The sequence below is a fragment of the Lathamus discolor genome, chromosome 1 (genome assembly GCF_037157495.1).
Source record: "Lathamus discolor isolate bLatDis1 chromosome 1, bLatDis1.hap1, whole genome shotgun sequence".
In the NCBI taxonomy this organism is placed as follows: Eukaryota; Metazoa; Chordata; class Aves; order Psittaciformes; family Psittacidae; genus Lathamus; species Lathamus discolor.
Genome location: NC_088884.1, coordinates 65,265,162 through 65,289,948, shown reverse-complemented (window position 1 = coordinate 65,289,948; position 24,787 = coordinate 65,265,162). Strand labels below are relative to the sequence as shown.

General features: G+C 43.1%; 1 protein-coding gene across 10 annotated transcripts in view; it reads right to left on the bottom strand.

The window, feature by feature from the left end:
* Positions 1 to 23,949, bottom strand: part of RIMKLB (ribosomal modification protein rimK like family member B) — a 47,508-nt gene extending 23,559 nt beyond the window's left edge. Inside the window, exons 1-4 of one of the 10 annotated variants that reach the window (XM_065675336.1) lie at positions 23,590 to 23,949; positions 22,329 to 22,372; positions 21,890 to 22,177; positions 15,363 to 15,584 (exon numbers count right to left, since the gene is read on the bottom strand). In XM_065675336.1, the coding sequence (XP_065531408.1) occupies positions 15,363 to 15,537 (175 nt within the window). In that variant the 5' untranslated portion in view covers positions 15,538 to 15,584; positions 21,890 to 22,177; positions 22,329 to 22,372; positions 23,590 to 23,949. Of the gene's footprint in view, positions 1 to 30; positions 96 to 15,362; positions 15,585 to 21,889; positions 22,373 to 23,059; positions 23,224 to 23,383; positions 23,532 to 23,589 lie in introns of those variants that run through there. The other 9 variants (XM_065675346.1, XM_065675320.1, XM_065675331.1 and 6 more) reach the window with 9 other exon arrangements.
* Positions 23,950 to 24,787: the final 838 nt, after the last annotated feature.

Below are 24,787 nucleotides of genomic sequence, written 5' to 3'. Positions count from 1 at the left end.
AGGGCATGCACTTTCAGAATCCTGCCTCACCTTTAGTCCCAAGCATGTAAGGAGGAGTGCACAAAGAACCATTTCAGTCTTAGGCCAGAATGATCCTGGGAAGATTGACAGAAAAACAAAAGGAAGCAGGATATGAACATGCACATCTCAAAAACTTCCAGTCATTTAAGTAACTTCTCACTACCTTTCTACCTACACTTACAGCATATCTCTAACCCACCATCTCTCTTCATTGGCAGCCAGACACTTTGCATGCCTAGAGTACCGTGGTGAATGCTCTTTCAGAAGGACACGCTGTGGAAGTGAGGAAGAGGGTTCGTGCTCCACACAAAGGAGCAGACCACAGACATGCAGCTTTGCTTTGGAGTATGCAGAACTAGTCAAGAGACTACCAACAGACAGATACAACCTGCAAACAGAGTTGTGACAATATATTTCGATCCCCTTCTCCCTGTTAGAGTGGTCAGACTTTGCGAGAGATGGCCCTGACAGGCTGTGGAGGCTTTGTCTTCGGATATTCAAAACCCAACTGGGTATGACCCAAGCAACCTAATCTAACTCCAGAGCTGCCTCTAGCTTTCACGTTGGCTGCTCTGAGCACCCCTTCCAATCTCAGTGACTGTATGATTCTCTTATGTAGCTGCAGCAGCAGGGCGCATGCTCCACAGTGCACTACTTCACAGGTCAAAATAGGTTTGTGGGTTCACTGGGAAATGTCCTTCCTTTCTTTTGCACAATCAAGATCATCTGACAAGTTCTTCATGCTGAAAGTGGAAAGTGCCTCTATAGGTTTGACAGCTGGGAGGGGAGGTGGAACCGCAGCTTGATTCCCTGGCCACAGTGAAACTTGGAAAGAGATTTGAAAAGAAATTCAGTATATGATAAAGGAAAACCTTGTCTGGAAAGCAAAGTAAGGAACATGGGGAGGGAAAAAGCTGTGAAACTTTTATTGTTACGCTATAAATAAACAACTGAAAACAGGCCTTGCTCACCAACATTCCATCCTCCTGGCAGAAGCATTCATCCGACAATGTTGTCCTCCACAGAAAGATGCAGAAAGTTGTCAAGGGCACAAAAGGTAGCTCGCTTTAGGTCTTGAGTTGAGTCTGAATCTAGTTTTGTGGAACAAGTTAAGAGCTACTCCAAACCTTTAAAGAATTTTCAAGGTACAATTACAAAACCACTTGTTTCATTGGGAACAAGCAGACAAGAACTGCAACCCAGGCAAAGGAGAGCGTTTAATCTTAGTCTACAGGATATTCACAAAGACCATCTAAGTCAGAGAAACAGGGACACACAGAACACCAGCAGGAGAACTTGATATGGGCTCTTTTGTTATTAACTAAAATCCTCACTGAGACAGGAAAGGCACGATACCGGAATGAAAGCCACCTCTCAACAACATTAACATGTAGGATTTGAATGTGTGTTTTCTAGAAGAGTAACCTAAAAGATACATGTGGTTGGTGCAAGAAAAAAAACCTGGAACTCCTAAAAAATAATTTCAAGATGGTAACAACTGACTGCCTCTATTATGGCAGCCTCAGTCAGGTTCACTATTGCTCATTTCAATACCTCCTAGTAAGAAAGGGCTCAACACAAACCTTATCATCCTGCCCTGTCACCCACCCTGTGGGTCTGCTCATCATCCAGGAACAGAAAGTCCAATACTTTGTATTTTTACATTTTGTATTGCATGTGTATGTTTATATACAAAAGGAATACATTACTTTTTTATATATATGAAGATGTTCTTAAACATCAAAAAACAGCCTCCAAGGCACCTCAAAAAAAAAAAAAATGGAACAAACATTGAAATCAATGGCTTCAAACAAACTCAAACAGAAAGAATTCCAGGAATGGAATTAGCCATTTTCCAAAGCAGTTGAGAAGTATAATAACAATGGGGACATGCCAATTTACATATTCATTAATCAAGTATGAGACAGAACAAGGCACAAGCACAACCTCTCCAGGTATTTGAAGAGATAATTCCTCATTGTCAATGACAGGATATATACGTATCTTGAATGTAAATATATTCATGGACTTCTATTCAACGACAGAGTATTGGGTTACCCAAGTAACCCTATATATATATATAACCAATGGTTATCACTGCATCACTCCTGCTTTTCCCTTTTCCCTACACCCCAGTTTTCCAAAGCCTAGCTAGTAAACAGAGTTGATAGATCCAGCACAGTCCCTACATGTCTGCACATACATTTACAAAGAATGTGTATACATGATATTACATTAAAAAGCTACATTAAGAAACAACTCTTGAAGCCAGAAAGTCAAGCACACAAAGGTTAGCAAAGCCACAACTAAGGATATGTCTGCAGCAATGATCTGCTGTTTTCAGTTATACAAACAAACATTCTTTCCCCCCCTACCCCCCAGCATTTACCTAACCTTCACAGGAGGTACAGCACTCACTCAACAAGCAGCTACTGAGGAATGTATCTTCTTTTACATTGTTCAGCGTGCAGTCCATGGATTGGTGTACTGAAATCCTTCCTTGAAACACACAATTAATCATTTCTTCTTGAGATTAATTTATTGTGCTTGCCACAGTAATATCTAAATGGTTCACAGACTTATTTTGTCAGCACCACAGGAAACCAGTGAGCATTTTACTGATTTTCAGCATGGGGAAGGAAAACAAAGAGATAAAGGGTAAATTGAATTCTAGATGCCACATTTGAGAGACCACGATTCCTCAGTTGCTGATGCTGCTCCAACTGATTTTATTTGTGAATGCAAGTGTTCAGCACTTTTCCAAAGCTTATCCTAGCATCCAAAGTTTGGGCACTCAGAAAATGCAAAAACATGCAATTAAAGGCAATTTCTGAGCAGTCCCAATTTAAATCACCAGACTAACACTTTTCTTCCAGCAATATTCTGCTTCAATGTCATAAACGCCTGTGACCACACAGAAGGCATCCTACAAATAGTCCTCTCCTTCACTATGCTGCAAGTTACGTTTCCAGAGCAGAATACCCTGCTACTCTACGGAGAACAATGAAAAAGTAGGGTACATAATATCTGAAAACAGATACACAACAAAGGAGCCAAAACTGCAAATTTATTTTTGCCAATTTCTAATTTGAGGTATTTGCTCTTGCTACTCAGAATAGCATTTTATCTTTACATTTACAGATAATCAAAAGCAAACTTCATCACTTGACACTTAAGTAACACAAACATGACGCTGGTGGAATTGCACATGAGGGTTAGAACAGTTTTGTCTACCATACAGTCCTTTGACACTGCAAATGACAGCTAAGTGTCAGCAGCACTGGGCTAGCAGCCTCTATGTGGACCAGCACTTAAGGTGAATTGGGCTCTCTTGTCAGCAAATATTTGTGTAAACAGCTGGCAGAGAAATGTTTTTCTCTGCAAGAAAGAAATGCTCTGAAGGTCTGATTTCACCCCAGGCACTGGAAGCCAGCAAGTACTGCAAGCAGCTTGCTTTGCCCCAGTCACCCCCCCAATAGGATTCATCCCCCTAGATGTAACACCTGTACTTTCACTTCCTTTCTGTCTCTCCTTATTCTTCCAGTTCATTTCCAAACTACAGATTTCTCCTACCACCAAGTAGCTTCTTTGCTTGCAATTCTGAATACCACTCTGGCCACGCAGTTTCCTGCCTGGCCTCCAAGCTCATTTTCCATTTGAAGCTCCTTGTTCAGTTGGCATCTCTTCCCAAGGAAGTTTCAACACACAACCCATGTTCCCACTGGTTTCCACCTCCAATTTCCATCTTGAGGGAAGTAATTTCTTAACCAGCAGGAGTTTCACTGCAATCTCTTCCTGTTACCATTGCTTGTTTCAGCACATTTACAAAACATGCTGCCTTCACTTTTCCCTACTGACACCAAGTCCTCAGTCCCAAACCAATTTAACTCTTATCCCTGCTATATCTGAATGCAGTATTTTACCCCATTCAAGTCTTTCTGTCTGTGAGAGGAGGGATAACCAACAGGAAAGGAAATACCCACTATAAATTGTGTGCTCAGACCAAACTGTAGTCCATCCCACAACAGACAAGACTACAACACCAGAGGTCCTTTTTTGTTTTCCTTTTGCATAATAGAGGGGTACGTTTATAGTATTTTTCACTGAAGCTAAACAAGTCATTAAGACGCTTAACAGACTATTTTTTTAAAGGGTAATAATTTGAGACAAATTAATGTCTACTTTCATGGGTATAACAAGCCACTTCAGCCAAACTGAGCCCCTGTTTCAAGCTAGCTCTTTCAAAAACATACTTGCAAATTTACAGAAAAGCAGAAAAGCATTCTTTTCTCTTGAAGTGCCCTCCTTCCACTGAATCATTCTGCAGAAAATTTCCAGAGCTCCCTCAGACATTTAAGACTTCAGGGGTGACAGTATGTTAATAGAGGACAAATTATAAGCAATAAAAAACTGGTTTACAATGGACAGTTTTGGCCCATTGTAATGTTAATATGGGTGAGATAAGATCCATACGCAATGTCAAAGAATACCTCATACAACGTTTCAGCAGATACAGTATGTCGCTTTAGACATCCTAAACTTAAGTACTAAACCCCAAGCTTGCAGATTGTTCCTGCACGCACTGGTAAACCACTGCGCTCATACAACAGTATTAGGACTTAATCTGTGTTTTCAAAAAGACATAAAAGGTTCAGATTCTTATTATGTGGGGATTACAAAGTAAAACAGTTGCAAAACTAAAAAAAACCCAAAAACCTGTGATCTCAATCTCCAAAACCATCTACTACTGATAAGTTACACTCTTCTGTACTGAAGCAACATTTCTGTTCTATCATGATACATGGTACTGTCAGTTTGTAAAATACTGTTTGAACAAATGGTCCCAAGGTAGCGAAACCAAACAAAACCACTAAAGGCCACGATTCCCTTGAGTGCCAAATTTAATTTCTTCTCATCTATTTAAGTAATGTTTCTACCAAAAATTAATCCCTCAGATGATTCAGGTCTAAACAGCTTCAAGAGCTAATTAAAATATGAAGTCAGTTTACTTCTATTGAGGGTGGGGGAAAGCAAGAGAATCAATTCAGAACTGAAGACCGTCACAGTACTACTTGGAGAATAAAAAGAAACTTGGAAGCAGAAGCTTGACTTTTCACATCAGGTTCACAACGGGTTTTTGGCATTTTTCACAGTAAGTATTTGGCGGTGGAGATATTCTTTTACGCCATCATTCAAGGATAGTTACTTGGATATGGAATCCAAATATTGATACAGTCATTAGGCTACACAGTCTTCCTAAGTCGGTCTCTCTCTGTTCATATTAATCTGTTTTGTGTTATACAAAGCAAGTACCTACCAGGTCAAAAATGAAAATATTATAACTCTAAGGTAGAGCATGAACCTGGGAAGAAATCCACTTGCATTCCATTACTTACTACACCTCATACAGAAGTCTTAAGAGAAGTCTCAGGCAAACGCCCCAGACTTCAGCTTCTACATGCTGCCAACTCTTCCCTCCATGTGATGGCTCAGTAAAGGCCTGAGCAGGCTCAGTGGAGATGGGCAAAGATTACGTGTTTGCAAAGCACTGGAAGTGCCTAACCACCTCTCTGGCAGAGAAAGCTGACCTCATACTATGACAAAAGAAACTGGAAAGTGGCAGTTAAGATAAAGGGTTACAACAGTTACGGGGGGTGGCTGACACTCAGCTGCCTGTACCAGCTGGTTGTGAAAATGTTTGTCCAGGACAGCAACAAAAGCGTGAATGTCTTCCTGAGGGAACTAGACCAGTATGGAGGAAGCATTTATAGGGCTCAGCCCAACCTACAGTATAAAATCTGAACGACTACCCAAAAGAGTTTCGAAGGGACCAATGGTCTTGAGCTGGGTTAAAACCCCTTTTGCCTTCCCAGTGGCTGGGGATGCCCAGTGTTGTCATAGTGAGCATATCAGATGCATGTAATGAGAACCACATTTGTAATGTGATCCAACAGCTCTGCCAATGCTACTTATTCCTAATCCTAAAACACTTCTCAAACAATAGTTTTATATTCTGAACAACTAACGGGAATACACAACTTTTTACAAACAACTTCCTCTTCTGCCCTTGAAAAAAACTTAAAAAGAAATCCCTACCCCCAGAAGCTCCACAGCATTGTACCAGCACAAGACAACAGGCTAAATACCTAGAGGGCACTTCCAAATCAAATTCTTAGAACTCAAGGGAGATATTTATTGATCTTCTGACTGCTACGTTTCCCTACCATGTCTCGATGGCAGAAACTGCCAAGAAACAGGATTTGACAGCATGAATTTTGAGCATATCATTTCAGTGATGTTACATTACAACTACTACTGCAAATGGAATCACCTACCCTATTTACTGTGTCAGTGCAGCCCATCCCCCTTCTCAACTAAAAAATCCAGGAGAAAACATTGGCGTATTCAGTCTTTTTATATCACCCCTTGACAAAATGGATCAAATCACCAGTCTGCCATTTCCTGTATCTGTTCTTCCACTATGCTAGTACTGGACATGTTTAATTCTCCAACATTTCTAACTATATCATGCAACATCATGTGTCTGAAAGAGAGAGAACTTCCCTCGTCTTAAGCACCCATCACAAGTATTCCATTGGACTGCCTTTTTTGCTTTGTCTTTAGAAAGGAACACATTCCTCTCCCCTCTCTTTTCGTGAAAATATATTCCTAAGAAGGAAGCCAAATTTTTCCCTCATACAATTCCACTGAAAGGCAAACACATACACACCCTCCAAAAAAAACCAACCAACGAACCCCAAACAAACAACAGAAAGATGCCCTCTAGGGGGGATGAACAAATAAACCCCTTGCAGATGCGTGGAAGCGAGTAACAAGCAAGCAAGTCAGTCCCCAGTTCAGTATTTGCACTATACAGAAGTACAGAGCAAGAAAACATTTCTGTATAACAGAAAAAGCCTTGCATTAGGTAAAGCACTTCATCAGTGTAATGCTTGCAGGGTTTCTCTGAGAACATGATGAGAATACCTTTGTTCTCAGGTGTTCTACTCATGTCGTCAAGCACATAACACATTCTGCTTACCAACGCTTGCTTCAATTTTTGACAATTACAAAGGCATTTTAAAGCTCTTTATCACAGACACTTTTAATCCTAAAATGGACTGGACCTTTAAACAGATTATGGGAATCATGTAAACTTTTCCTTTCAAAGAACAATCATTAAAAGGACATAATCACAGATTTTTCTGACACTGTAAATGTTAATTATTTACAATACCAGCAAATAAAAACTGTCTGATAGTTTCATTAGTGACACTTTTTGTTCTCCTTTTCATTCTAATATTTCAATGTAGCAAAGGGCAGATATAAAAAGGAAGTGTAAATTCTTAAAACCAGTATTTATTTCACATTTTATAGACAGTTTTAAGAAAGTAAAGGGACTTGCTCATGTCCACTGGCACTCCTAGAAGTCTGTAACAGTTAAAACACAGGTCTGCACACTGGAAAACCCCTCTCATCACTGAGCAAAGTTGATGTAGCAGTCTCTCTCATATTCACAATCACTACCTGTTATTCACAAGTGGATAACAACTAGACTTGGAGAAAAGGTGGAGAAAACTGAAGGTACTGTTATTGCTTAAAGAACAAGTACTGCTGACTTTTATGATCACAAATCCAGTAAAGCTGTCAGTTGTTGTCAGTTTCACAAGTTCTTGTGGTATCTCCTAACTTCTCTACACCCAAACACAAATACTTTGCCCTCCTGATTTAAGTGCTGCAGCACTTTACATGTTGTTACCTGCCTCGGAGGACTAATGCAGCATTAAAAATTACCCTCCACCTAGGAGAGGCTGGTTTAAAACGACACCAGTATGTAGACCTGGGTCACAGTGCAACTGCTCTGACAAATGTGCCAGCACAACTTACTTAGGTGACACAGCACCAGAAGAGGGATTGTTGGAAAAGTGACACAGAAACCCCCAGCTAGTTAAAGACTGTCCTGAGAAAACATCAGACCCATTTTAATTTCTTGACTGTGATGTATGGAACACGCCTTTCATCTTGCTTTTGTCTTTTTTTACATTCTTTTTCCCCCAGCTAGCCATTCCTGATAATTTGTACAACAATTAAAAATCTGGCAATGCTTTCTGGCATTTTCAGCTACGGTAACAAGCACATCTGTTCAACATAATATAACTAAGACAAGTCTGATTTTCCTGGCTGACTGTGTCGGAACACATGCAAATGAAAAACTTCAGTCCTTAACATAGCCCTCTGAAACTACCACAATAAAATACTTCCATGCAGAAACATTCCTACCTCTCCATCTTTCAAAGGTAGCTTTGGACTACGCCCAGATCTACTACTCATGACATACTGACATCTACTGAAGAAACAGAATGAATCTGAGAAGCTCAAACTCATTGTTAGCCTTTCTTATTTAGCATCAGCTTGAGATAACAGGAAAGACTTCTAGTCTTGATCTTAATCGCTGATAGTACTGACAAAAACTGCAAGGACATCTAGGGTCATGAAGTATAAATCCTTTCTTCCTATATGAATCCTAAGAAAGTTGTGCTTGGTGTCGTAGTTCTGGAAGAAAACAATTCTTCTTAAAACATGTGGCAGCTGTTGAAATGCACTGTTATTAAAATATGTTTCTATGATAATAAAGCAAATGTACAAATTGCTTCATTTTCTACTGCATTTCTGTATCTGCTTGTCTGATGTATCTAATACTGGGGTGGTCACAGTCACCCACCCCTAAGCGCAGCTGCAAGTCCAGAATCCCCTCTATACACTGCCTACTAGTAACGCTTACAGCTTAAATCAGATTTAACATCAATCAGACTGGCAAGCAATTGGTTTCCACAGCCAAAGAACATCGGAAAGTTTCAAGTGGTTCTGAGCACATTTTCAACAACACAAAATTCACTTCATGTTTAACCACCTTCCAGTCCTTTGCACACAATGCAGTTTCTTCTCCAGCTCTCACTACTAAGTTGCAAACTAGTACTACTTGTAGTAGTACTAGTAGTACTACAATTGTTTCCCAGCTCTGCAGAGGAAGCAATAGCTCCTTCGCCTGTTGTTAGCAGCAGGAAACAGGCCAATTCTGCAGTGCTCAACAGGGCACCTTGCCAAGGCCACTTGCCTCTGCTCCATCACTCCTAGAGCCATTGCTGAATACTGCAGGAGAGCTCCTGCAGTAATGTGCAGCAGGGAACTGCTGAAACAGTCGGAGGAAGAGGAGGTGATTATGTTCCCTATTGCGTGATATAAGACAGGTTTTAGATGACTTAAAGATGATTCAAAATTATTAAGAGTTCTAACATTTTGATATAACAACCATTTCACAGATGTAAAATCCCTCTCTTATCATGGATCTAGCTGATAAGAGTACTTTTTTCTTTCCATTATACTGAAACATAAGAATTTGTATCTAACCTTACTTTTTCTTCCCTAGCTTTCTATACTTTATAGAAATTTGACAGAACTCTTTCAACTATCCTGATTTCTCCAACGCTATCTAACCCAGTGTGAGACAAAGAATCAAAGATCACAAATGTTTGTTACTAGTTCAGACCAAAGCAGAAATGAAGGCCAGATCATATGAAACAAAATCAGTTTTTGCAAAGTTAAAGACTTTAAATGAAATAGTAACAAATATTGCAAATTTAAGGCCCACACAGAAAACCCAAACGCCTAAACCAGCACACCAGCAACCTTTACCAAGTAAACAGAATCTTACCTTCTAAATAAATGCCCCATCTCTGGCAGTGTTCAAGGCCAGGCTGGACAGAGCCTTGGGCAACATGGTCTACTGTGAGGTGTCCATGCCCATGGCAGGGGGTTGGAACTGGATGATCTTAAGGTCCTTTCCAACCCAAACCATTCTACGATTCTATGAAATACCTCCTCTGCAGGAAATATGAAGACAAGGCATCAGCTCCCAGGTGACATCCTTAAGACAGCTGATCATACACAAAGTATTACTGTTTAAGAACAGATTAGTACTATGTCCTTTTTATTCCTCAGCTAGACTGATCACTTGCCTTTACATTCCCAAAGTAAAAGCCAAGAAAGTCTTAGAAAAGTTAACACTCTGCTTTATGCTTTAGGACACACCAATTCCACTCATTCCAGCATCTTTAATAGTTGAAAGCTCATGAAAACAACCTTCCTCAAAACTATTTTCCATCACAGGAGTATGAGAAAACATGGAGATTCCGAACACCTCAAATAAAGGAAACATAAGTTGCTGACTCAGTGATCTCCAACCTCTGCTATTCTGGTAGCTACGAATTTTAATGAAGATATTCTTGTATATAATTGTAACAAAGGAAAGATCCAGATTACCCTAGCACATTCTCCTCCAACAAGCAGCTCCTGACCGTGTTCCCCTGCAGGTAAGGTGTGTAGTCTGTGAAGAAGGTTACTGCTAGGTCCTATACACAAGTGGAGAAAAAGAGTGCTCTCTCAGAAAGAGAAGACAACCAATGAATTGTCTTTCATCTTTTGCCCACTAAGTCTCAAGGTATGCTTATTCCCTACAGGCTTTTTCCACCTCCACCCCCACCCACCCTGCACACTACTGCTCACTAGTTTCAAATTCCCCAAATCACTGCACTAGCAAACTTAACACATTTAATTTTAAACTATCTGTCTAACAGGACTCACTGTTAAGACTTCAGATGTGTGTCAGTGTCCTGGGTTTACCAGGAGCCGTTTTGCTCCTTCTTAGTAACTGGTGCAAGCTCTGTGTTTTGACTTCCAGCCTGGGCAGAGAGCTGATAACACCGATTGTTTTTAATTGTTGCTAAGTAATGTTTATTCTGGCCAAGGACTTTGTGAGTCTCATGCTCTGCTGGGGACGAGGGGAGGCCGGGAGGAAGCAGAGACAGGACACCTGACCCAAGCTAGCCAAAGAGGTATTCCATACCACAGCACGTCATGCCCAGGGAGGTAACTGGGAGTTACCTGGAAGGGCACGGTCTCTCTTCAGGGGGGCCGAACTTGTTCGGCGGTGGTATCGCATTCTCTTGTTATTTTCTCTTATCAATATTATCATTGGTGGCAGCAGTGATTTGTGTTATACCTTAGTTACTGGGCTGTTCTTATCTCAACCCGTGGGAGTTACATTCTCTTGATTCTCCTCCCCATCCCTCCGGGAGCAGGGAGGATCGGGGGCGGGGGGGGGGGGGGGTGAGTGGACAAGCTGTGTGGATCGGTTTAAACCACGACTGCCAGATAACACCATGTACAGTTTTGTTAGATTATGCATTTCAAATGAATATAGGAATTGCCAAACTACATTAGGCAACTAGGCATTTAATTTTGTAACCCAGTGCATTCCTTGCAGCAGTAAATACCAGATGCTTCAAAGAAACACACAAAAAATCCTAAAGCTGACACTATGAAGCATCCCAACCATAAGAAAATTCCTCTGTTTTAAAGAATGCCTTGAAGCTACAATTAAATCAACATAAATATGAGCCATTCCCTAGAAGAGCAACACCAGTCTCCCCTGCCCTTGTGTACTACAGCTAGCAATTGTGTGACCACAAAATGGGTTGATGCAGCAAGCTATTCCAACAGAAAACTGTTTATTTGGGTGGTGTTAGTGTTCCATTGGATTAGCCAACTCAACTCACATGAATGCCAGATCCTGCAAACAAGCAGAGAATTTGGTCAATCTTTTTTTGAATTAGATTAGTTTAGCTACAACATGAAAGCAAGCCAAGAGAGACATTAAGTCCTTACACAAGGCAAGCAGCTACAGCAAGGCTGGAAAGGGACAAGAACACGGCTGCTCCATTCCACAGCAGACGATACCAGACCAGCTTAGCTTCAAGAATTTAGATCTTAAGAAACAGACTACACGCACACGATATTTTGAGCCAGTTTAAATCAGAACAGTTACAGTATCACCCTCCACTTTTTTCCATACATGCATTCCTGTGCACCAATGTTGTACATGTCTGGTTCAATACAAATTCCAACAGGTTAAGCCCACCAAAGCAGCAGAAAAATATTCACTGATTTATGCACCTGGACTTTTCCACTTATTTTAACTTGACTTTTGCCTTGGACATCTAGAGTACTACTGCCGGTGTGCAAAGAAACAGGAAGGCAAGGCTCAAGTAAGCAGGCACTTACCTAATTAAGGTAGAAACCATAGTTATTTTCAAAAACTATTTGTTCAACTTAACTATTTCCAAGCCAGTTTAAGCATAAATCAGTTTAACAGTTCCCTGCTAAACTTAGAAGGAAAACTTCAATTCCACATCTCTTAACTTGCATTTACAATCATTTCTGGACTCATGCTGTGTTGAGTTACATAAGATAAATCTTGATGATCCAGCAGGTTCATCATGTGGCCAGTAATACTGGGGCTGGGGGTGGCGCTTAGGATGCTGGGTCACCCCAAGTTGTGGAAGGAACCAGCAGGGATTGCTGTGGCTACACTGTTGGCTTGCCTGGGAATCCAGCTATGCTTCCCATCCAGCTCTGTAGTACAGCAGAGTAATACCTCAAGGAGTCACTACTGCTGCGTCCACTGCCTGAAACAACCCAACCTCTCCCTTTCCCTTTGGCCAAGTCAGGTACGTGGCAAATAGTCAATTCTGTGACATACACAGATCTTTTAAGAGTCTGAGCATTGCAAAGTTTTCATGTCTGTCGTTAGCTCTGGGCTTGTGTGATATTCACACCAATGTACTCTACTGTCAAGACATGTTACATGCAAGGTACACAGCACATAACTCGTGGAAGGGCCACACATCCCACTGTTCTGCTCCATTTTCCTAAGTTTGCAAGTGCCTTTTCCACTCTGCCTCTGTGAGGTAAGTCATTTCAAGCTTTTTCATGTCCTGAATTTTCGGACTCCAAGAACCAGTCATGTTCCTGACAGTCATAAAGTCCACAAAGAAGTATCCCCGGTTATGCCACCTACAGAAATACCACATTTGTGAAGTTTTAAACAGCATCAACTTGACTCTGTAAAGTTAACGTTCTTTGACCAATTTATTTGAGAACCGCCTAGGTTTTGAAGGACAAAAAAAAAAGCTCTAATCTCAAGTGTATGTGAAAACTTCCAATACCACCTATTACTGTCAGAGCCCTGTATTGTTAAGCTTTCAACACAAATTATGGCTGAACTGGAAGCAAAAGCAGGTTATTGTCCACTGAAGATATATTCTCTTCTTCACCTTTACTTAACCTGGATCCCCCACAAAACACCAGATAACAGAAAGGGTAGAGAATGCGTTACCTCCTGGATTTTTTTCGAGGACACCTTTTCCTAGGCCAACTGAGGACTTTTAACAAGGAAAATAAAACACAACACTTTTGCTTGTGTCCTCCACCAGAAATCTGTATAAAAAAACAGTAGGCAAGCACTGAAAAAAAAAACCCTGGAAAAATAAGAGGGAAGATTCTCCATCTATCTCCAAGAGAAAGAACTGTGATATATGACAACTCCTACGTCCCACCCCAAAAAGATCACAATTAGGTCAGATTATTTGTAGGGAAATTTCTACCCACAATCTTTCAGCACTTTTATCTTCTTTTCAAAAGGTCAGTTATTTACATAGTTCGAATGAACAGCTTGTAGGAAAATAATTTTCTTTTTCATATTCTCTTCCTAGTCATTTCCCTTATTTTTGTTGTTCTTATAACTACACATTCCTCAGCATTGGTTTTCCAACTTGCATACTTTATTTCTTCTTCTTGCAATAGATGCGGCATTAGGAGGCATTAAATAGAAGAGAGCATAAAGGCCCACAAGTCATGCTTGCTGCATTTAATTTCAAAACAAAAAAAGGCAGAAGACACACCACCAACAAATAAACACACTACTGAAATGCTGAAGGACCAATTCTGCGTCTCAGAGGCTGCAGCTATAGTCCTGCAGCGCTGCCTTCACAGAACATGCTGTCCTAAGGCCAGCACACTCTGAACAGTAAGATATTCAGACTTTCTGACAATAAGTTGCCTTGATTTGAACACATCCTACAGAATTTCAAGAACAAAGTTCTTCCTCTGAGTCAGTTTTAAGATTTCCCTCCTATGTAGATTCCCCAGTAAAGAATAAGGTGTAAGAACACGCAGCAACCTCTTCTTCAGGGCTGATGTTTTCTCCCCACAAAGAATTACTCTAATACTCTGTTCAGAAATTTAATCTTTCCCTGGAGTTCCACCAGTTTGTTGTGGGCATTTTTTATGGATATATGGGGAAGATAAATGGAAGAAGTAAAGGTACAAAACAACAATGAAGTCTCCTTCCTTTAGGAAATCCAAATTAAAGACCTGGAAAAATATGATAGCGTTACACAGCTTGGCATTCTTCCCATAACATAAGCTTACTATCTACAGCATTATCTTATTTAACTTTCCTAACACATTTTAATATCTTGCATTTCCTTCCAATCACCACAGAAAAAAAGCTAATAGTAAACCAGAACCAAAACCTTACAATTTTGTTTAAAACACTCTAAGTTGTTGTAATAGTACAAATTTTTCTGATGTACATACTTTGTTTTGCAGACCCATTCTTTTTTGGCATATATGTTTCTGTACATACATCTGTACAGCAGCACAGAATCAGAATCATAGAGTGGTTCGAGTTGGAAAGAACCTTAAGATCATCCAGTTCCAATGACGCTGCAACAGGCAGGAACACCTCACACTAGACCATGCTGCCCAAGGCTCTGTCCAACCCGGCCTTGAACACTGCCAGAGATGGGGCATTCACCAGTTCTTTGGGCAGCCTGTGCCAGTGCTTCACCACCCTCACAGTAAAGAATTTTTTCCTTATGTCTAACCTGAATTCCCCCTGTTTCGGTTTGAACCCATCACCCTTTGTCCTATTGCTACAGTCCCTGTTAAAGAGTCCTGCTTTAGTTATGTCACCTTATTACCTCTAGCTCCATGACAACTGGTATTGCCCATTGAAAATTCCTTTTCATTTCAAATATGTTTGCTACCTTGAATTCAGAAAACAAGCAGAAGAAAAGAGTCCTCCTGAAACTCTTAAATGTGACCTATAAACTTCGAGTACCTATGCAAAAAAATGAAACACCATAATTTCTTCTTAATTCAGAGGTCCTTATCCTGGAATCAATACACTAAAGCAACCCTCCTCTATGTTCTACAAAGGGAAGGCAAAAATAGCTCTAACGCAAATTAGCAAAGTTAATTATATTTGATTATCACAATAAATGTTAAAGAATATGATGTCATCTAGATCTACATGAATTAGGTCATGTATGGTATTCTGGCACACAAGAAACTCATTACTGAAGAGTACAGATGCTCCATTTTACAATCTTTTTTCCAAGTAGCCTTTCAGCACATTCACAGCCTTATCTCATTCTCACCAAGATTTCCATCCTCAATGGTCAGCACCACTTCATCCATCACCAAGGCCCGGAAATCTAGCTCCTCTTCACAGCACTTGGCCTTCAGTGCTCTCAGGATCTCCTGCTGAGGGTAATCTTCTCTGATGCGACGGTCTGTTAAGAACCACAGCCTGGGAGCAACTGAACTGCACATCTTGGAGCTGTCTTGCAACCTTCAAGGTCTCCTTTCAATGGAACTTCCTGGATGGTGGAGAAGATGAGACTGTTAGAGTACACAGGCTCCTATCTTCATATTCCCCACTGTACCAGGTCCTACTCCCTCTGCACAAGTTAGTCCTTTTCAGTGGAGTGCAACTTCCAACCTCCAAGTGGGAAAATAATGTCTACAACTAACCTGCAGCAGAAGCAGCAACAGGAACAAATCCATTTACATTCGATGGAATGTAAATGCTAGAAATCAGGTCTTGAACCTCATGCCAGTTTCATCCCCAAGAAGTACACACTTGACATAACTACTCATAGTAGCATCCCCCTTTCTTGACAGTACTAAGGGGCATGCCAAGAACTGAAAACATATGGATGGCCGTCTCTGAAGGCCAGAATTTCTACTTCATGATTGGGATAATTCCTTACAAATGGAAATAACTCAGCCCCTCTCCGAAGTACCACTAAAACACCAGTGACAGACTTGATGTATTCCTATCCACCATATACAGAAGACAACAGAGTGTGCTAAATTCTGCATGTTAAAAGAGCAGTCTTGAACAAGAAGAAACCCATCAAAACAAGATTTTCCATGTCAGTATTTCAAGACTGATTTACTCTTACAATTACTTCATATTCATTGTACTATCCATAACATATTACTGTGAAAAAAAGAGAAAAAAAAGAAAAAAAAACCCTCAATGGAACGAGAAGCATCAACAAAGTATTAAGAATACCCAACATGGAACCTAAAGCAAAATCAAAGTTTGAATATCAGTGCTAGCCCTTTCTTGCTCCTTTTTTTCTTTAAATCAGCTTTTAAAGCTGATTTAAATATATATATATATATAAAAATATATATAAACAGCACCAGCAAAAATTCAGCACCAAAACTAGAAAAGACAATACCAGTTCAAACTGAAGAATTTCAATTACAACGGTACTAGAAGTAGTATCAGCAAGGTATACTGCTCCTTTTGCTTTGAATACAGGGCACCTGGACTATTTTTGACTGCATACTGAAACACTTTAAAAGCTGCTAAACAATTACTATTATTGTTAAAGGAATACTCATCTACACCCAAGAGAAACAAGCAGCATGGTGTGGGTAAAATGACCTGGGAGAAAAATAGAGCTGTTTTTGAGACACATTTTAAACTTTCATATTAAAACAGAGATAAAAAGCACTGTTTTCACCAACAGAGCTTACATGAGTTTCAAACAGAATTGAAGGCTAGGCCAAAAACAGGAGCTCTGCCTGTTAGTCCTAGTGACAGGACCTGTTGTTGACAGAAAATGCAAATGCAGAAAGACCAGAAGTATACAACTTCTTTCATCTGATACCACAAAGAATTTCATTTTTCGTAGCAGGTCTTGGGAGAAAACTATTACTTTCCTACAGCTATAAGAACGAGATGATTCTATTATTATTGCTAGCATTATTATTTTTAAACCAAATTTCTTCTACTACTTCAGCTTCTTCTGAAGAAGGAGATATATTTTTAAGTGGACATTTTCATTCCTAATACTGAGAACCATGACAATAAGCAAACTTTTTTCCCATTGCTTTGATAAATGAACAGCAACAATAAAGCCAAGGACTAAAGTTCTTCATTCTAACAGCTTGAAAGAAAGCAGAAGCTATGTAAAGGCAATCCCACATGCAGACCAGCCCTTGACAGCAGTCAAGATGCTCAAGGTAAAGCAGGAAAAAGTGTTTGCTCCTTGCAGGAAAATGGGTAAGGGAGGCTGTAAAAAGTATTTTTGATATCTCAAAGAACCCCCTTTTTCTTCAAAGCAGCTGAAAGTGAAAAGGGCAAGATGAGGCTTGGGCTTGCAACGGCTGACAACTGTAAGATCCTGCCCCACTTCTGGCCCTCTCAACCGTGGCTTTCTCTCCATGGTATGTTACAGAAAGCTTCCTGGGACAACATGCTCAGCCAAGAATTGGGACAAAATATCTTTTCCAGAAATGGCACTGCCATGGCACAGTTCAGAAAGCTTCTTGTCCATTTATTTCTGCTATCTGCATGAACGACTGGGGAGACCAAACAGCCCCACCTACCGCCTCTCTTCTGAAAAGCAGCTCCACTTAATAGGCTGGCCCACCTTGCTTTGAGTAACAGCTATAGAACATGGAGTACAGGAAAAAAAAATACATTTGACAGACAGATATAATTAAAAAATAATATTAATCACAAAACATTCCATCTTTTCAGCCTGTTTGGGGTTTTGATTTGCTGTTTGGTGATGATGGAAGGTTTCTGCGTTCACTACTGTTTCTAACACTGGTGCAAAGAAGCAAGTATTTTCTCTCCAGCAGCCTTCTCCCCCTATTTTTGCTTGCTTCTAACCCTTAATTTCTTTGCCAACAGCGATCTGCTCACATTTTTCTCAAATATCTTTTCTACATAGCTCCACCTCCACTCCCTTGAATCTGCAGAGACTGTTCCTTCATCTGCCCTGACTGCCATTTCAGCAGTGATTTCCTAAAAATCAGCAAAGGGCTGAAGAAGAAAGAAAAAGAAGGTACACCCTTTTCTATCCTCCATCTTTCTGCTATTTTTTAAAGGAGCTATAGCATCATCAAGAAGAACCATGCGGATATCTCAATCAGCACATTAAACCAGCAGGCACATAAAAATACCTCGGGTATGGGTATTCATCTCCCTCCTAATACTATGTCTCATCTCCTCTAAATCTAAGTTTTGTAAGTGTGTATAAAAAGGCTCACACCTCATCATGAGGCAGGAAGGCAGCAACCTCCAGTATGAAGGTAAAGAATAAAAAACTCACCTTAGGTGAAGCTACAAGCCAGAGGCAGAAACCAGTAATCCTAACTAACAGTTCCCTGACCTCCAACCCAATACATCTTTTTTCAACCTGGAGAAATACCCTTTTCACACCAACATTCTGCTCCTAAAACCAGAATCTACTTAACAGTTTCAACCTCTCCTTATAATCTCTGTTTTGATTGTGTAAGAAGTCTCACAGAACACAAAACCTGCAATTTACCCTATTAACCCAAACATCTTAATCCCTCCCACATTCTCAAGCACATTGCCTGTAGGAGGACAGCTTGCCTTGCCGTCAGATGCACAAGAGCATTAAGCTCTCAAGTTGGATATGATTTCCAGAATTTTTCCCTGAAAGCCAACTCCACCCATTTCAATCTATAAGACACAGCCTCAGACAATGCTGGGTGTGCATGGAATACTTCTTAACCCATGAAAGCATCTATTGCAAAGTAAGCATAGTATATATTATGGGAAGAGCAGATGTCTAAATGTCTTCAAGATGACCAGTTGAAATGCAGTTTCACTTAAAGCTAGTATAATCAATGTAAGTACTATCTTTCAGTACCTATTTAATAGACATATGAAATTAAAATGAAAAAAAATCATGTTAGACAGGGACAGGTAAAAGTGGCAGCAAAGTAAAAGCTCTATGATAAAAATTAAAACTCTGTGTTCATGCCAGCCAAGCAGACACAGCTACATCTTCTTCATAAAGACTGTGTGGAACAATTTATTCCCTCTATAAATTGCTAAAGCTAAAGCTAAAGCTTTAGCAATTTATACAGGGAATGCAACACTCACCCCAGCTTTCAGCTGTGGCATCCCTGTACTGCTTAAGCTAAGCTTTAGACTGGCATTCACACAGCAGCTTCCTCTGCTCCCCACCACATGCGGATGTATTTTCTTCCACACTCCTTGAATCTGTAACGCACCTTTAGCACCTGTCCTAACAAAAACACTCACTCTGCTACTTTTCTACTTTACATCATAGACAAATACATTTGGTTGATACAACAAGGAATTCATCCAAGCAGATCAGCTGCCTAGAGAACTGGAAATCTCTGAACATTGCTCTTTTTCCTTTGAAGGGGTCTCCTCTTCACAGAGAGCCTTTCAGACCTGCCTGCAGGAATGGGATAATGGTCTCTATCGCACATTTACTCCTTGTCCTGTCCTCAACACCCAAAAGCAGGAAAAAAATTGAGTAGTCTCTTTTTCATCATGATGTATTTTCCCCTAAACTGAAACAAGAAAGCAGTTATTAGGAAATACTGATTATGTATTAATGATAAATGTGTACCATAAAAGATACCTAGTACACAAAAAATATTATATCCTTTCTATTCAGAATTCAACTACTCAATACCTCTGTAAATTAAAAAGGCTAGGTTGTTCCTGTCCTATGGGAAGCATGAATGGAATCACAGATGTTTTTCAGCATCAGGAATTGATGTGACCTGGCTACCTCAAATGCTCAACTTGTGCTCTGATGTTACAGTACACTCCCATTGACTATCCCAGATCAAGCTGATCTCAGTGCAATCTGGGAATCAAGTTAGTGGAACAATTATTACCATCAGCCCCTCCCAGAATCATCTCTTTTTTCAGATCTCAGCTTAAACTCTTGGCCTTAGTTACATCACTATGTAGCTAACGCAGCTCTATGGATCTCAGCAGTTAATAGAGAAGTAAAACCTAATCTTAGTTTTCGTGCACCTCTAGGCATATTTAATCCCTACAGCTCAGGTAACGATAATAAAAATCTCACAGAAGTGAGAAGGAAAGAGCAAAGAGCCTGACAGTCATGATTGCCATGGGAAATTGAGAACTAGGAAAAATTAGCTCTAAGCACTCACCTCACTACAAATAACACTGCACCTTCTTACATACCATTAATGAATATCCCTTAATACTTCTTTCCAGAACACTTAAATTGGAAAAGGTATTTTGTTTTCCTTTTAATCATAAATTTGCTAAGGCTTGAAAAGGAATACACACTTCCAGTAAATCAATTGTCTCTACCATTGCAGCAGTTTCTAGAATCCTACTTTGGAGGCCACACCTCATGATGCTGAAGACCTAAGGACAGTTGGCAGATGCTCGTAAGTTATCTCTTTCAGGAGATATCTCAAGGCAAATCTGAATTACAAGGCCAATTTTAGGTAGCAGACCAGCCAAACAGCTAACGAAGGCTCTGGCATATGACCCTGTTTATGATCCATCATACACTGTCATGGAAGTCTCTGTCTCATCTTAATGAAAACAGCGCTTGAAATAACCCAGAAAATTTGACTATGTCATAGGGAGACCAGGCCTGAAAATAGTTCACAGCTCTTTCAAGTATAAAGCACAATTAGTATTTATCACACAAAGATACCAGAAATATGATCACTTAAAGAAAACCTAAAGGAAACACGTATATAACCCACTGATGAATGCAACCCATGGCAATATATACAGACATAAAAACTAACATCTTGAACCACTTGTTCAATTTGCTTTAGAAAAATAAATCCAAGGTAAGCCTACTCCTTCCTGACACTGCTGCTTCGTGGCAATGCTTAAGTACAACCTCAAGAAAAATCCCTTTCTTACCTACCAGAGACCAGTTTTCCCAAGCCTGTCATATAACCATTTGAGAATCTTTGGAAAGAATACATTTTTAAAAGCTGAAGAATCTGAAAAAATTGAAGTATTTCTTTGAATGCATTTTATATAATAAATTGAGCAGCTGCAGCGCAATCTGTCCAGCACTGCTGCATTATCATCCGCCCTCTACACATGCTTCATAGAATTTAAAGTCACTGCAGGCAGGTGAACCCCAAGCACACCTCTTTGAAAGCATATCACAGTATCTACCTCCTTTTCAGTATGAGATTTTAGGCTGCAAGAACCAAGGGGTATGGGAATATGTTAATCGTTCCCATTCATTCCCAGTACAACCCTCCACATCCGCAACTGCACTCCCTGATGGCTTTCATCTGCTTGTCCCCACCTCTGCACTGAGTGATGTTAAAGATGTTAGCTGCAAACCTTCCAGGCACAATTGCCTCTAAAAGGCAGAGATCTACACCCCCAGTCTTTCCCCCCCTAGGTTCATGCTTGCAAGTAGGTGATAACATGCCCCATTCACACACCCCAGCTCCTGATCTCCAGTGAATCATCCACTCACTCTAGCCCCATACTGGTCAGCATCATCTCTCCTGCTTCTGCCTTGGTGGCTTTTTCCCCCTACAACAAGGCTCTCAGCTTTTTCACCTCGCTCCACTCTGCCTGTGCATGCAAATAAAACATACATTTCCTCCCACACCAGCTCCTTCTCTGAAGAGAGGCTCTTCTACCTCTGCCCAGGTTCCCCTGCAATGTGGCACAATACCCCCCCGGTTCTCTGCCTCCCCCCCCCCACAACCCGATCCGTGTGTATACAGGCAGCTCTCCCTCCCCCCTTTCCCCACCCCCTCTCTGTCTCCGTGCCTCTCCCAGCGCCTGGCGTGGGGGAAGGGAAACATGCACTGCATGAATGAATGGGCCGAAGAGACTTACCAGAAATTGGGTGAGGAAAAGAGTGGAGGACGAGAAGAACACCAAAGATGGGTGCTTCCTCCCTTCAGCGTGCCAAGTGCTGCTTCAGTTCTGGCTCCCTTCACAAGGTCACGTGTCCTCCTAGGTACCCCTTTCCCTGGATCCTCTAGTAACCACAAAGGGCGGTAGGGAAGTCTTCTGGATGCCTCTCTGCACTCTGTAGGGAAGGGTACTACTGAAGCTCCCAAAGCAAGCAAAGTCCTATAACGTGCAACGTATAGCGGATGCCTCAGGTAACAAGGGAGATTTCTGGGGGGGGAAAGGGCGAGTAAATGACTGTTAAATTAATTCCCAAATTGTCTTCCCCTGTGGGGGAAGAGGGACGGGAAGGGGGGAAGAGTGTACTGGTGAAGCGCTGTAGCTCTCTATGTAAAATAAACTGAATCCTCGTGTCTCTTACTTGCTCAGAACTGAACCCCTAAATGACTCTGAAGTCAGAAACACCTAGGGAGGAAAAAGAAAAGGGGAGAAAAATCTCTGTTAAGACATAAACTAACATACAAAGGTATCTAATAAACTAGATCCCACCGGAAGAAAAGATACCGTACAACACAGTAAGCAAAGCCAAAAGGAAAAGACGGCCCGAACGCAATTTTGCGAAACGTGCAACTTTAAATGATTTACAGAAATGTACTACCACAGAAGCCCGTTTTAAGGGGAAAAAAATGTTAAGCAGTTTATTCCTTAACTGAAGAATGTGTGCTCAAAGGAAAGTTAAATCTGCGCCTACACGTGAGCGTAATAAGAAATTAAGTTTTAAAGCCTTCAAAAACTATTCCTATTTATTCGCACGAGTCTTTAAACCCCTCCTCCAGAATAACACTCGGAATTCAGACGAGGAGACTAGGGAAAAGTACGTTTCAGGTCAGAAGCATACACCCCTATGCATTAGACCCCACTCCGCCATAGAAAATAAACTGTCGCTCATAAAGGGCGACCAAAACGAAAAGCCACAATAACACGTCCAGGGGATGCTTAACCAAAGACTAACAGTCGCGCACTCGGAGCCCCCGGCAGATCAGTTAAGTCACCGATGTGCCATGAGCTCTTCAAACATCAGAAAACAAAAGAGAAGAAACCCAGTCGAAAGATTTCGTTCCAAGACTCGGCAACGCACACGCACGCACACACCCTGCGTCACGGGCACAAACTGCCCCCAGCAACCGCAGACCCCCACGCTCCCGGGAGCCGTTTTCCACGCCGTTTCCGCGGCGGCTCTGCACACCCACCGAACGCGCGCGAGCGCGCAGGCTGGCGCGCGAGGCGGGAGCCGACCCCCGCGGACGCGCTCGCCGCGCTCCGCCCGAGCGCGACCCGCCCGCGGAACGCCATGGGCGAGGCGGCGGCGGCGGCGCGGCGACGCGCCGCCGCCCGCCCTTGTGCCCCTGCCCCCGCCGCGCACAACGAGCCCCCGCCACCGCCATCAGCCCCGAAGCGGCCGCGGCTGCCACCCACCTGGGCGCCCCGGCTGTCCGGCCCGCGCGGGGCGGCGGGAAGGCGCCGGGATGCACAATCACCATGGGCGCAGCGCGGCGGCGGGGCGGGACGGCGGAGAGGACAGTCCCAACCCCCCCGGCACACACGCTCCTTGCAGCCTGCCCCCTCCCCGGGCACGGCGGACCCCACCCCCGGGCTCGCACCCGCTCAGCCCGACATCTCACCCGCCCCGGCCACCGCCGAGCCCGCAACTGAGGCGGCCCGCGCGCCCCGCTCCCCTTCCCGCCGGCACCGGGCCTAGGAAGGGAAGCCGCGGGGCGAAGAAGGCTCCGGCGAGACGCGCCCCTTCCTCCCCGCCGGCGGCAGTCTCTCGGCGCCGCGGTCCTAAGGGGGAGCGGGCGACGCCACACGACGCCCCCCCCGCTCCCGATCTCCGCGTCCCTCCTCCCGGCGGCTGGGGCGAGGAGGACGGCTGTTCCCTGCACCGGGACCCCCGCCCCCCGCGGCCGCCGCTCCAGCCGCAGCGCGGGCACCGGCGCCTTCCTGCCACGCTCCCCCCCTGCCGCCGGACTGGAGCGGCGGCGCTGCCAACGGCCGGCCGCGCCTGCCACGCGCTGGCGGAGGGAGGGGGGGGGGCGAGGCGGTGGGTGGGGCGGCCACGGGGAAGCGCGCGAGGGCGGCGGCGGGGGCGCGCTCCCGTGGGGGGGGGGGTGCCCGTGCGGCCGCACACGCAGGCGGGGGGTGCCTCTGCGGCGCGGCCCCCGCCTCCGGCCCGCCACGGCACCGGGAGAGCGCGGGCAGAGCCGGAGCCTTTGTCCTTCGTGTGACAGGTACCGGCGTGACGCGCCCCACGCGCCGTCACGTGCCGCCCCGCGCGGCTGCCGTTCCGCTAACGTCATGGCCGCTGGCAGCGGAGCGGGGCGACGCTCCCCGCCCGTGTGCTACTAACCCGCGCATCTCCTTTCCGTGCGCCCGCGGCGCACCGGCCACTCTTCTCCGTGCTGCGCCCTGTCCGTTCACCGCATCGTGTTTGCTGCGTATCCCACGGGGGCTCCCCTGCGCCAGCCTTCCTAACCTCGAGATTCTGTGCCCCACGAGAGCAGCCTCTGTCCCTGCCCATGGCAGGCGGGTTGAACTGTATGACTGTTAGTTCCCTTCCAACCCAACCCATTCAGTAACTCTGTCTTCCTCAACAACCGGTGGTGCACTCACAGCTTTGCAAATACGCGACATACCCAGTTGGTCATGTCTGGTACCCCCAGACCTCGTGTCTTCTGTCTCTCCAGCATGTGGTGGTTCTCTCCTAGCATTCTTAGTTCTTTCACCTTAACGACACTCTACATACCCCTTGCCTCCCACTGTAGTTCATCTATACATGACACATACCTACACGACAGGCTCCAGAGCCTGTGGTTGCAAGGT